At 41.7% G+C, this 12,106-nt stretch overlaps 1 protein-coding gene across 8 annotated transcripts; it reads right to left on the bottom strand.

Moving 5' to 3' along the window:
* Window positions 1-2,632: 2,632 nt before the first annotated feature.
* On the bottom strand, window positions 2,633-11,633 carry MTERF2 (mitochondrial transcription termination factor 2). Of its 8 annotated transcripts, none has more exons than XM_086712444.1 (4): window positions 11,442-11,633; window positions 10,211-10,366; window positions 9,447-9,566; window positions 2,633-4,052 (listed from the first exon to the last, which is right to left on the bottom strand). In XM_086712444.1, exon 4 carries the CDS (start codon window positions 4,005-4,007, stop codon window positions 2,838-2,840), a length of 1,170 nt encoding a protein of 389 aa, XP_086568570.1. In that variant the 5' UTR covers window positions 4,008-4,052; window positions 9,447-9,566; window positions 10,211-10,366; window positions 11,442-11,633; the 3' UTR covers window positions 2,633-2,837. The 8 variants fall into 8 exon arrangements, with proteins under 8 accessions (XP_086568570.1, XP_086568572.1, XP_025782364.2 ...); XM_086712446.1 differs by having other exon boundaries at window positions 10,211-10,324; XM_025926579.2 differs by having other exon boundaries at window positions 10,211-11,633.
* Between the last annotated feature and the right edge of the window lie 473 nt (window positions 11,634-12,106).

Genomic DNA, 12,106 nt, shown 5'->3' with positions numbered 1-12,106 from the left:
AATTATGGAAAAAGGCAGAAAGGTCCAAGGGCTAAAACTAATCGAACAGGATTTGGTCTAAGGGAAAATAAAGTCTGTGTACTGGAGGTTTTGCCGTGAATATGGATTTCTAAAAAAATTAATCTTGTCAGGGGCGCCTGCATGCCTCAGTTGGTTGAGTGTTGACTCTGGACTTTGGCTTAGGTCATGATCCCGTGGTCATGGGATTGAGCCCAACGTCAGGCTCCTTGCTGAGCGTGGAGCCTGCTGAAGATTCTCTCTCTGCCCGTCTCCTGCTCTCTCAAAATTATTTAAAAAAATGAATCTTGTCAAGTCAGAGTAAGCTACAAATATATTTTTGTAACTGTAACTGCCTCTGGTTTTCCATGCCTGGACCCGAGCACCTAAATTTTGCTGATGTACTGACTAGGCTTTTTTAAAATTAATGGCCACTGAACTCTGCCAAACTTTCTTACAGACCTTCTTGTATGTTCATTTTCTTACTCCTCAAGATAACTATTTCACACCTTGTCTTTCTAGCCCTTCTGCAGTACTTCCCACCGGTTCTACTGCCCTCTGTAAAAAAGAGGCAACCTGACAGCACCTCTCCTCTCACACTACCCCCTCCATCAACCTGCCTACATCTGTTCCCATGTGGACCAGGACTATGATCTCTGCTCAGATCCACTCACTCCACTTTCACTTCCTGAAGGATATTAATCCTGCAGCTTTTCCATCTCTCCTCCATCTCTCTCCTGGGTGATATACATTGGCATGTTCTGATATTTGGTTTCTTGAAAGAAAATTATGCCTCATCTTACAACTTCCATTTTCCTGCTTCCTTTTGCAGCAGCATTTGTTGAAAAACTTCATATAGTCCCTGCCTCTTACTCCTTTCCTATTCTCTCAACCCACTCTGGTTGCCTTCCTCTCTCAATGCACCAGTCACACTTGTTAGGGCCAACCAGTGATTTCCTTTTTTGCCAAATCCATGGCCACTTAAAATCTGTATCTTAGTTAACCGCTCCATGGCACTCGGTATTATTAACCTTGCCCTCTGTCCTTGGCAGACTTCTTTGTGCCATTCCAGGCACAACCAGCCAGTACTATAAATCTGTATCTCTGGGCAACCTCATTTAGAGTTGTAGCTTTAAATACCATAGATACTCAAATGACCCCAGAGTATTTATCTCTGGTCCTGACTTCTCACAGTTCCAACTGCCATTTGCCTGTTTGACATCTCAGATATCTAGTAGGTATCTCAAAATACAATAGAACTACTAAGACAACCATATAATATATAATCAAAACTAGGACACTTTTGAGAATAGAAGATAAAGCTTACCATTGATAATTTTGTCAGGACAAGAACCAAACTAAACTCTTTCCAATGGTTTCCCATCACTCTTAGTGAGATCCTGTTCCTTAGATGGCATTGCGATGCTCTTCTTATCTGGCACTCAATCCTGGCGCGGCTTTTATTGGCTGCCATTCTTTTTCTTGAACCTTCCTGTGTAGGTCACCTAACCTTCGGGTAGGTGACTTAACCCTTTCTCTGCCTGCATCGTATCTATAGAACAGTAAATAGTGGTACTCAACTTTAAGGATTCTAAAGCACAGCATGCCTGGCTCTTAGTAGATGCTGCATAGAAATGTCTTTCACTATCCTAAGGAACCAAACAGATTTGGATGGTAAGGGTTACTTGCATTTGCTGAATGAATAAAAACATGGCCTGTATTTTTTATAGGTTTTTCATTACTTAAGGCCATGCACACATAGCACATAGATGTTTGAATGTCAGAGTCAACTGTTTGGTTGTCTATTTGTTACAGAGTTCAAGCTCCACAGATGAACGTGAGCCAGTCTTTATCTGGGTAATGTATATCTTGGAACAAGATTTAGAAAGAGAAACTTGGAATACTAACTAAAATCAGTACCAACCGTCACACACTTTCCCTTTCAAAGAGCCAGACCTGGATTTTCGGAGTTTTCTAAAAAGTTGCTTACTTCAAATGTATGTAAGTTAGATCATTTCACATTTAAGGAATTTTACAATTTTCATAAAAATCCCTAAATTTGTTGTTAGTACTCCTTTGGCATGTCAGGTAAGGGCATGACTTTTCTTATGCCAACTCCTAAACAATCCTTTTTCTGTTCATAGGTTTGAACAGAAGTCAGATCATAGTACATCTGGGCCCTGTTGCTTGGCAGGCAGGCTGCTCTAAGCTTATTTCCTCGTCTGTAAAATGGGGAAAGTAATGCACGTAAGAGTTCTCTGAGATGGTCAGTTTTAAGCTCACCACACAAATAAGCTCTATTCTTTTTGGATGAGAAATACTTTGTTCTCAAAGGCACTTGCTTATCCCAACCAAGAGATGAAATCAGCTTGCTCTTAAAAAAAATGTATTAGAAGTTTGCTTATTGTTTCACTTAACACTAATCTATAGAATTCAGACCACATTAGAGCGATGTTTCAGAGCTGGTGGTGAGGAAGAAGACAGAGTCTGTGTTCCAGATGAAATGTGCTATTTAAATAAAAATATATCCATACTTTGAATTAAGGGAGTGTACTTGTCAGTATCTTAGAAATGATTCACTCGCAAAGTATCACTCTGATGTGCCATTTACTAGTATAGGAGTTTTTGAAATAGCTCAAAGTCAAAATTACCAACTTTAAAATAAATGCAGTTTATATCTTAAAATATAGCAAGTGAGTCAGAGATTATCTACTCAGGTGTAACTTAAGACAACTCAGAAGCTAAGCAGTTTCTTAAAATTACTGGTGCCTACAAACTGACTCCAGTCCCTGCTACTCAGCTTCACTCTGCAATGCTAGAAAGCAGCCACAGTCTGCAAGTTACTCTTCAATGTTTAATGGTGCCACAGGGTTAAACAATGGCCTTCCTTTTTTGGCCTGAATTTTGCCGAAGTTAGCCTCAAATTCTTTTTTTGTTCCACTTAGATTTACCAGATGTCCATCCTTTATTCTATAGCCTAGGGAATTCAGTTTCTTTATCCTGTACTGTACTATCTGCGGTGTTAATTCAAGAACCATTGGCGTCTCTTTTATCTGAGCTATGGAAATTCCTTCTTTCAATAATCCCTGAATTCTCTCTTCCAAAACTGGAACAGAATAATATAAAATGGCAGGACATTTCAAAACTAATTGCTTCAGGTCATGATCTGTGCATTTAAAAACATTTTTAGAGAAGGAAATGCTGTTCTGTATACTTCTGGGGCAAAGGTGAAAAAGAAATCCTTTGAGTTTGGAGAGAAGCTGGAGAATATCAAAGTCTGTGAAACCTTGCTCCTGGAGAAATTCTAGTGTTTCCTTTATAGCTGCAGAAGAATTCAGCAAAATAAATGGGTTTTGGCTTAATAATTTCAGTAACCAAACTTTCACGTTGGCCTCGGAGCCACCTAAATTTAGGTAACTCTCTTGGAGAATACTTATCATTTGCTTATTTTTCTCAATAGGATTATGAAAAATATTAGATGCAGTTGTCAAAAACCTGCTAATGACCACATTTTTGAGTCCCAACTCTTGAAAGAACTGAATGTTCAGCTTCTGAGTTTCCTGGTCTGTAACAGTAAAGAAAGATTCTGGAAACTGTTCTATTAACTTGACTAACTCTTGCTCGTTTTTGCAGACCAACTGCCAGAGTTCTCTCTGGGCGTTAACAGCCGTTGGACTGCAGACAATAGCTTCTGGGCAGCGTTCCAAAATACTGGCTACAGCGGTTTCATTAGCACCTAGTTGTTGTAAAACATTTGCGATTTCTTCAACATAGGTTTCATCCTCAAAAAGTACCCATCCTTTTAGTCTGCGAATTTTCCTGATGTCGACTGAAAATTTATAGAGCTTTTCCACTGTTCTTTTATTTTCTTTGTTTGACTGATGATCATTTGTATAGGTGAAGCACGCTAGAAAGGGTCTGTATTTTGGAGCCGATAGCATCTTTCTGAAAGAACACAGCCTGCAGGGTTGGGATCTTATCAGCAACTTCCACAACATGCCTGCAACCATTGGCTAATTGCCACCGTCCTGGGACTCAGAAGGTACTTACTGCACCTGTAAGAAAGAAAATGCAGGTTTTAACATATGGAGCACAAATTTGGGCTGTCAGTAGTAAGCACAGAAATAACATGGATGTAAATTAGACAGGAAAACTGAATTTTGCCAAAGTTGGCTTCAAACTTTTTGTGGAATATTACATATATCTTCTTAAATGTATAAAGTAACTAACATACCTCATCACAACTTAGACATCTTCTACACTATAAACATTGTGTGCTTTGCCACAACCTTGTGAAGTAGTTTCCATTTTACAGATCAGTAGTAAGGCCACAAACAGTTCAAAGATTCAAAGACCTCAAATATCATTCTGATACAAATTCCCTTTTCTACAACTCGTTATGTTTTTCTTTAGGAGACATATTTTACTAATACACACACACACACACACACACACACACACAGCTTTTGTTTTTGTTTTTTTTTTAACATTTAACATTTTCAAGTTTATGTTTAGCTGAAGCAAATACTTATGGGGGGGAGTCATCTCTAATTTTATATTTTAGAGTAAATACTTTTGCTAAATAATTATTACCCAAAGTCATTTTATTGAAAATAATAAGTGTAAGCTTGTTTTGTCAGAATTATGTGAAAATCCTTTTCATAAACCTAAAATTAAAGTAAATCTTAGCTAGGCAAAATGAGAAACGCTGTGACTGCCCCAGTGGAGCAGTGGGCAGTCACACTAAGTGGAACGGGGTCCATACTTGCACAATAGTCTAACCAGCTGCCCCCACTTGACAGCTTTACGTAGCTAGAGATGGCTACACTGTGCTTCCTGCATTATCCACTTCCGTGCTATTTTCTTGTTATTCTCTGGTAATTAAAGCATGCCTAGTTTACTGTTTGAACTTTCAGCACGCGAGAGTGGTTAAGTGTCACATCCCTGGCATAAAAGCATGTAGTGCTCAACTATTTAGCTAGTTAACAGCCTTCCTTATTATTTGTAGGTTTGAAGGAAAGTTGAAAAAAGCCATAGTCCAATCCCGGATAGTTGTGAAAACTATTTAATAATGCCATTGCCACATATGCCAAGGACTTTTCACTTTCAAGCCTGTCCCAACTAATGCAAATAAATCACTATTTTCTAAGGAAAAATAACAAGTAACAATGTTCTCATTTTGGTTTACCATTTGTAATAATAGCTCATTGTTAGTGTCCATGGTGTCTAAAATAACTGTAGGCGTAGTTTCTGTTTTACTTCGAGTGGTTCAACCAGTTTTTTTTCTTTTTAATGTAATTCCTAATACTAGTTTCCTTTAGATGATTCCTAAAGAGCCAAGATATAAATATTAGGCTATTTTATAAAATTTCTAAGAGGACCATGGATTTTAACAGGAAGGAAGAGGGAGATACTGCATAATGATGGGCACATGGAGCCCCACACCCCACAATCTTGGGCCTCACATCTGTACCACAGGCTGGAAGGAGCATGGACTCCGTAGCCAAGATGCCCATGTTCAGTCCTGGTTCTAATTTATGGGGTCATCTTGGGAAAGTTACTTAGCCTCAGATTAAGTATGTAAACAAGTAGTGACTAGAACAGTGTCTCACAGTAAATGTTCAATACTACTACAGTATAGTAAATGTACTACTACTCCTCAGGATCATCTGTAAAATAGAGACAACTTTAACTTGACATAAACTTTACAGGAATACCGTGAGGGTTCAAATGCATGTCCAGGACTATGCACAAAGCCTGGTACATAGTAAGTACTCAATAAATAGTAGCCATTACCAGGAAATATCTGGAGCTAAAATTCTTGTAGTAATAGGAGTTTAAATTGTATTTTAGACAGAAGTACATTATTTACAAAGAGTAAGTGAAAATTGTGAAAACTATTTTAAATGCTTCGGTCGTCCCAAGTGACAGTTTATAAAAGCAATACGTTCTCACTTCAGAGGATCTGCCCAACTCTGAAAAGAATAAGGAAGTGGAAAAAGTCACAACTCTATACCACCTATAGACAACTGTTCATATCTGACATACATGTCTGTTTTTTTTTTTCTGATTCTTGCACCCTTTATTATAATTTTGAACTACATACAAGCAAGGTTACCTGGTATATGAGAATTAGGGTGTAAGCTCAGCCTACAATTTGAAATTGTGAAGACTCAGAATTTTTCTTGAAAATGTCTTAAACCGGCACCACATTAAATACCAACATAATGTCTTCTAGGGAAGTCCAGTCCAGCAAGGGGTTCCTCAAGCACTGGAGCAGATCCCAGTGTTTGGCTAAGCACCAGATGAAATAGTTGGCTTAGTGTGGGGGTCACATTACACAAAATGACACACTAAACACTAGCACCACACTGACCACAGCAAGATGCTCCTGCCCAATGAGGCTGAGGGTAAAGCAGGCCGTCTCACATTTCCTGCTTACTCCAGGGTGAACTATCATGTGCTCAGGTGGGTTGTCTCATAATTAAAGCTGCCTGTCTTGCTCTTTCTTTCTCTCTGATGAGCAAACACAGTTGATGAAGAAAAGTGAAAAGCACAAATGTTGTGAATCCTCTGTAATTAACACACATTTATATATACACAGTTTATTTATTCTTTTTTTTTTTTATCCACTCTAAGTATCTAAACTTGGCATCAAAAACATTTAAAATGAGCACATGACATATGGGATAGATATAATTTTGTGATTCATTCCGTAACATCAAGTATGCTATTATTTTCTTTTAGAATGAATTCCTAGGAATGGAATTATTGAAGAGGAGTATGTGAACATTTGAAAAGCTAGGTTGTTACTTTATAATCCAGAACAAATGTCAGATGACCTTGTCACAAGCAGTATGACTGATTTTCTCGTTAGTTTTAATTCTATTTTGTAAAAAATGAACACAACACTAATTTAACTTTGTTTTCTTGTATTAATGAGGCAGAGCTTAATGAATTATTTTGACCATCTATTTCCTTTAGTGAATTAGCTATTCCTGCCTTTAAAAAAATTTTTTTTTTAGTGTTTGTTTCTTTTTGAAAGAGAGAATGAGAGAGAGAGAGAGAGAGAGACAGAATCTGAAACAGGCTCCAGGCTCTGAGCTGTCAGCACAGAGCCGGACATGGGGCTTGAACTGGTGAACTGGGAAATCATGACCGAAGCCGAAGTTGGACCCTTAACTGACTGACTCACCCAGGTGCCCCTATTCCGGCCTTTTTAAATAGCAATCTTTCTGCTTTTTAAAAATTGACTTACATAAACTCTTCATATATTAAAAAAATAATCCTCTTGTTTTTGGAAAGATTTTCTCCAGTTCACTTTTAGTTGTTGAAGGTACATTCCAGCATACCAAAATGGTTACTTTTTTTTTATTGTGCTAAGATATAAATTTTTCTCATTTAACCTTTTAAAAAAATTTATTTACTTATTTGTTCAGAGAGAAAGAGTGTGCGCAAGCAGGGAAGGAGCAAAGGGAGAGAGAGAGAGAATCCACAGGCTTGATGCTCAGCATGGAGCTCGACGCAGGGCTCGATCCCATGACCCTGGAATCATTACCTGAACCAAAATCAAGAGTCGGACACTCAACGGACAGAGTCACCCAGGCACCCCCCATTCTTACCATTTTTAAGTACACAATTCAGTGGCATGAAGTAAATCCACAATGTTGTACAACCACTACCATGACTTCCAGAACTTTCTCATCACCCCAAACACAAACTCTATTCCCATAAAACAGTAATTCCCCACTCCTTCCTCCTCTCAGCCCCCTTGTAACTTCTATTCTACTTTTGGTCTCTAGGAATTTGCCTATCCTTGGTACTTCATATCAGTGGAGTCTTACAATATTTGTCCCATTGCATCTGGCTTGTGTCACTTAGCATAATGTCTTCAAGGTTCATACATAATATAGCATGTGTCAGAACAAAGTGGTTAATTTTAAGTGGTCGAAGGGTCATGGAAGTTTCCCTTGATGATTCCTACTGCTTTATGCACTACATGATGACAAAAATTCACCCATATGTCCTATATTTTTGTTTGATTTAAAAAAGACAGCTCCTTGGGGCGCCTGGGTGGTGCAGTTGGTTAAGCGTCCGACTTCAGCCAGGTCATGATCTCGCGGTCCGTGAGTTCGAGCCCCGCATCAGGCTCTGGGCTGATGGCTCAGAGCCTGGAGCCTGTTTCCGATTCTGTGTCTCCCTCTCTCTCTGCCCCTCCCCCGTTCATGCTCTGTCTCTCTCTGTCCCAAAAATAAATAAACGTTGAAAAAAAAAATTAAAAAAAAAAAAAAGACAGCTCCTTTAATTCACTTGAAATTTCTGTTATGAGCGGCAAGTCTAAACAGATTATCAACAGTTTGGCTATCTCCAAGCACTGTTTTTGAACAGTCCTTTCCTTCCCCATGATTTGTGAGGCCTCCTTTACTATACATTAAATGTAGCTTTGGGGCACCTCGGTGGCTCAGTTGGTTAAGCATCCAACTCTTGCTTTTGGCTCAAATCATGATCTCACAGTTTAGGAGATCGAGTCCCAAGTTGGGCTCTGCACTGACAGTGTGGAGCCTGCTTGGGACCCTCTCTCTTCCTCTCTCTGTCCCTCCCCAGTTCATGCTCTCTCTCCCCAAATAAATAAGCATTAAAAAAAAATGCAGCTTTTCATTCTACCTAGCTTCCATCCTCAATTCCCTATTATTTTGCAATTCCCTGAATAAGCCAGGAAGCTAATTTCTTTGCTGCATACTTAGCCCCCTCTGCCAGACCATTATAAAACAATCTCTGGAGCAACTCACTCTTGCACATCCCCCACCAAGGATGTCAAATCTCCTCAGCTTGGACCTCTAGCTTCCCTCAACCCCTATTCTACTCTCAACCAATGCTCTTGCCTCTAATCTGTGCAAAGAAAGGAGAGCAACTCATCACACCAAACTTAAATCTTCTGGTATCTCCCCTCCGCTACAAGTATACCCTTCAGTATCCAGGGTAATCCCTGCTCCTGTACTGATCCCAACCTGTCCGGCCTGAGACATCCAGACCCTTTCTTCCTTGTAAAATCACTCTTTCAGTTGTCCTCCTCTCTGGGGCTCCCACCCTTCAATTCAAAGTCTCTTCTCACTGCCACTCCACCTCAAACCCTATTTTCTCTTACTCTCAGTTAATTCTCACAGATCTTTCTTTTCTCTCCATTTCCTCCCCTCCTCCCTACATAGATCCCAATAAAGACAATTTCCATGTGACTAAAGCCAATGAGCACTTTTAGTTCCTCTCTCTTTTGACCTCTGCAGCTTTCAGCACAGTTGGCCACTTTCTCCACGAAATATTCTCTCACCTGATTTCCAGGACTCCCCATCCTCCCAGTTCTCCCCCTTCCTTCCTCCACTCTGACTTCCCTTTATCTGTGTCCTTTGCAGGCCCATCTTCAAGACTTGATTTAGACCCTCTCCCCTTCTTACCTTACAGTTTCTCTTTAGAGATCCTGTTTTCATCCAGGGCTTCAGTTAATCACTTGAGCTTCTCTCCAACTTCTCAAAATGTGATCTTGTCATGTCCCTGCAATAAACTTTTCAGTGGCACTTTAGGATAAAGACATAAAACAAAATAAAAATGCCTTATACCATGGCCTAAAAGTCCTCTCTGTCTGGTCTCTGTCACCACCTGAATCTGTGCCTGCACCTTCCCCGCCCCCGGCCAAAAAAAAAAAAAAAAAAAATCCACCAGTTCTTTTCAGTCTCTGGTGCTCTACACGTTCACACCACAGGGTCTTTGAAGACTGAGAGCTGTTCCCCATGCCCAAAGTACCCCTGTCTAACCGCTAGGTCTGTCACTTTCTTAGACCTCCTTGACTTTCATAAACAGATGAAGCCTCCTGCCCCCATTATAGGCTCTCACAGCATCAAGGACTGCTCCTTGGTGCCACTTGTCATTGTTGCAGCTGTTCATGTGTTGTTTCTGTCACCCTCCATGAGAGCAGAGACTGGTCATCACCATGTTCCAATGAATTGCTTCCCTACACTAGACTGGCATTTGCTAACTCTAAGAGGCTGGGCAGGTGGACCTTTGTGTGTGCTCTTCCACAGCACCCTGCTCTTGACCCTAACTCCTCTAAGTTCTTCACCCATTCAACCAGTTTTTTTCTTTTTCTCTTTTTTTAAGCTCATGCTGTGTTGTTAGACATTACACTAGACACTAGCTCTTCTGCTAAAATGTTTCTTCATACCTTGGTATCACAAACAGCACTGGAGAACCTGGTGAGAGCCACAGACTCTCTGCAAGCACTGGGAGGGCAAGGTCTGTGTGCCGTTCTGCTCTGTCTCTTGCACCCAGCAAAGAACTTGGTCCACAGGGGAACAAAATCAGTATTTGTTAACTGAAACTAAATGAACAAACCAAGTTGGTGAGGCATCCTAATGTGGTGGCTAAAACTGTGATCTGTATGGGCTTAACTCCTGGTCATTAGTTGTGCTGTGACTTAAGGAAGTCATGTCACCTTTCTGAGCCTCAGTGGGGAGTGTCAGGAAAACCGGGACCCTACATCCTGGGTGACTGTGAAGACTAAATTGGGCTAATACCATAAACTACTTACAGAGTATTCAGAAAATTTATTAAGTTATCACAACCACCCATTTTAATTTTTTTTTTTAATGTTTATTTTTGAGAGACAGAGACAGAGAGACAGAGCATGAGTGGGGCAGGGGTAGACAGAGAGGGAGACACAGAATGCGAAGCAGGCTCCAGACTCCAGGCTCCAAGCTGTCAGCACAGAGCCCGATGCGGGACTCGAACTCATGAACTATGAGATCATGACCTGAGCCAAAGTCGGACGCTCAACCGACTGAGCCACCCAGGCGCCCCAACAACCCATTTTAAAGATGAAGCAACAGATGTAGGTAAAGTAACTTGCCCAGGGTTGCTCAGCTAACAAAGGGCAGGCCTTGGATTTAAACCCAACAACTTGGTTCTAGGGTACAGCTCTTTCCCTGTGCCCTACACAGTAATAATGCTCTTAGCAAATGTGTGTTAGTTAAGTCACAATGTGGGCTATTCTGAAGCATTTCTGAGGAGTGAAATGCACAATTTTCATCCTTAACAGTCCCCTCTACAACACCAGTAATTTCAATTAAGTTCTACCTTTATAACATGTATGATCTGCTGACAGTTTCAAATTAACCCCAGTGTTTATAGGTAAAAGCGAGGACCGAAGGAAAAGACTCTCGGGCAATAATCCACAGCCACACATCCGTCTCGTGGGGCCCGCGCGTTTCCAGAGAAACTTCTCACCTACGGCGCCGAGGCATCCACCCCCGCCAGGCAGACGGAGTTGGGCGACTGAACAGGAGACTGGTTTCGCCGTACGCGGCCCAAGGTCCCCAGCCCCTGGCCCCCGCCAGTCGGCCCCTGCGATGCTGGTGGTGCTCACCCCCGGGGGCGGAGAAGGCGTTGGGACTCACCTGTCCGCTCCATTGAAGACACAGTCGGTCCCGGGTCTCTGGCTCCGTCCTTCCTCCCTCCCCCCCGCGAAGGTTCCCCCTGGTGAGCCGTCTTCCCCAGGCCTGGGAACAGGATCAAGGTCCCGAGACCAGGGTCCCAAGAAGCCTGCGAATTTCCCTCAGGAGTGCCACCCAGGCCACCAGCCCCTCTACCCACAGCCAATCACGAAGCAGGAGACCTGAGAGCCCCCCCCCCCCAGACGTGAGCTCGCAGACGTATGTCCCCGGAGTCCCAACGCAACCAATCAGGGCGCAGGACACAGGTTACGTGACCCTACGCAAAGCGGGGCTGCGCGGAGGAGGCCTGCCAGCGTGGGAATCAGCTTTCCTGGGAACAGAGCCAGGAGCCAACAATTACTGCGGCTGTTTTCACACCCTTTCCTTACCAGCATTTAGGAAACGGGAGTTCCGGTCGTTTTGTCCCTTGAGGAATGTCACCAGCCCATAAGAAAAAATGTAGAATTCAGAAGCCGCTGTGTCTTTAAGCAATAGCCATTTAGAATTCCCAAAATAATTCCATAGGAAAGAACTAATTTATAAAAGAAATGTAGTCAAAACAAAACCCCCCACAAACCTCTTTGGAACATATCTAGTCTCCCTGCTACCCCCCTCCCACCCGCCCCCAG

Source organism: Puma concolor, chromosome B4, assembly GCF_028749965.1.
Source record: "Puma concolor isolate L17-30 chromosome B4, mPumCon1.1.hap2, whole genome shotgun sequence".
Classification (NCBI taxonomy): domain Eukaryota; kingdom Metazoa; phylum Chordata; class Mammalia; order Carnivora; family Felidae; genus Puma; species Puma concolor.
The sequence above is the reverse complement of the archived record's forward strand: the minus strand, read 5'-3'. Positions and strand labels throughout refer to the sequence as shown.

Coding starts and splice junctions, on each gene's coding strand:
- MTERF2 (XM_025926579.2), bottom strand. CDS start 4,007: ATGGTTGCAGGCATGTTGTGGAAGTTGCTGATAAGATCCCAACCCTGC.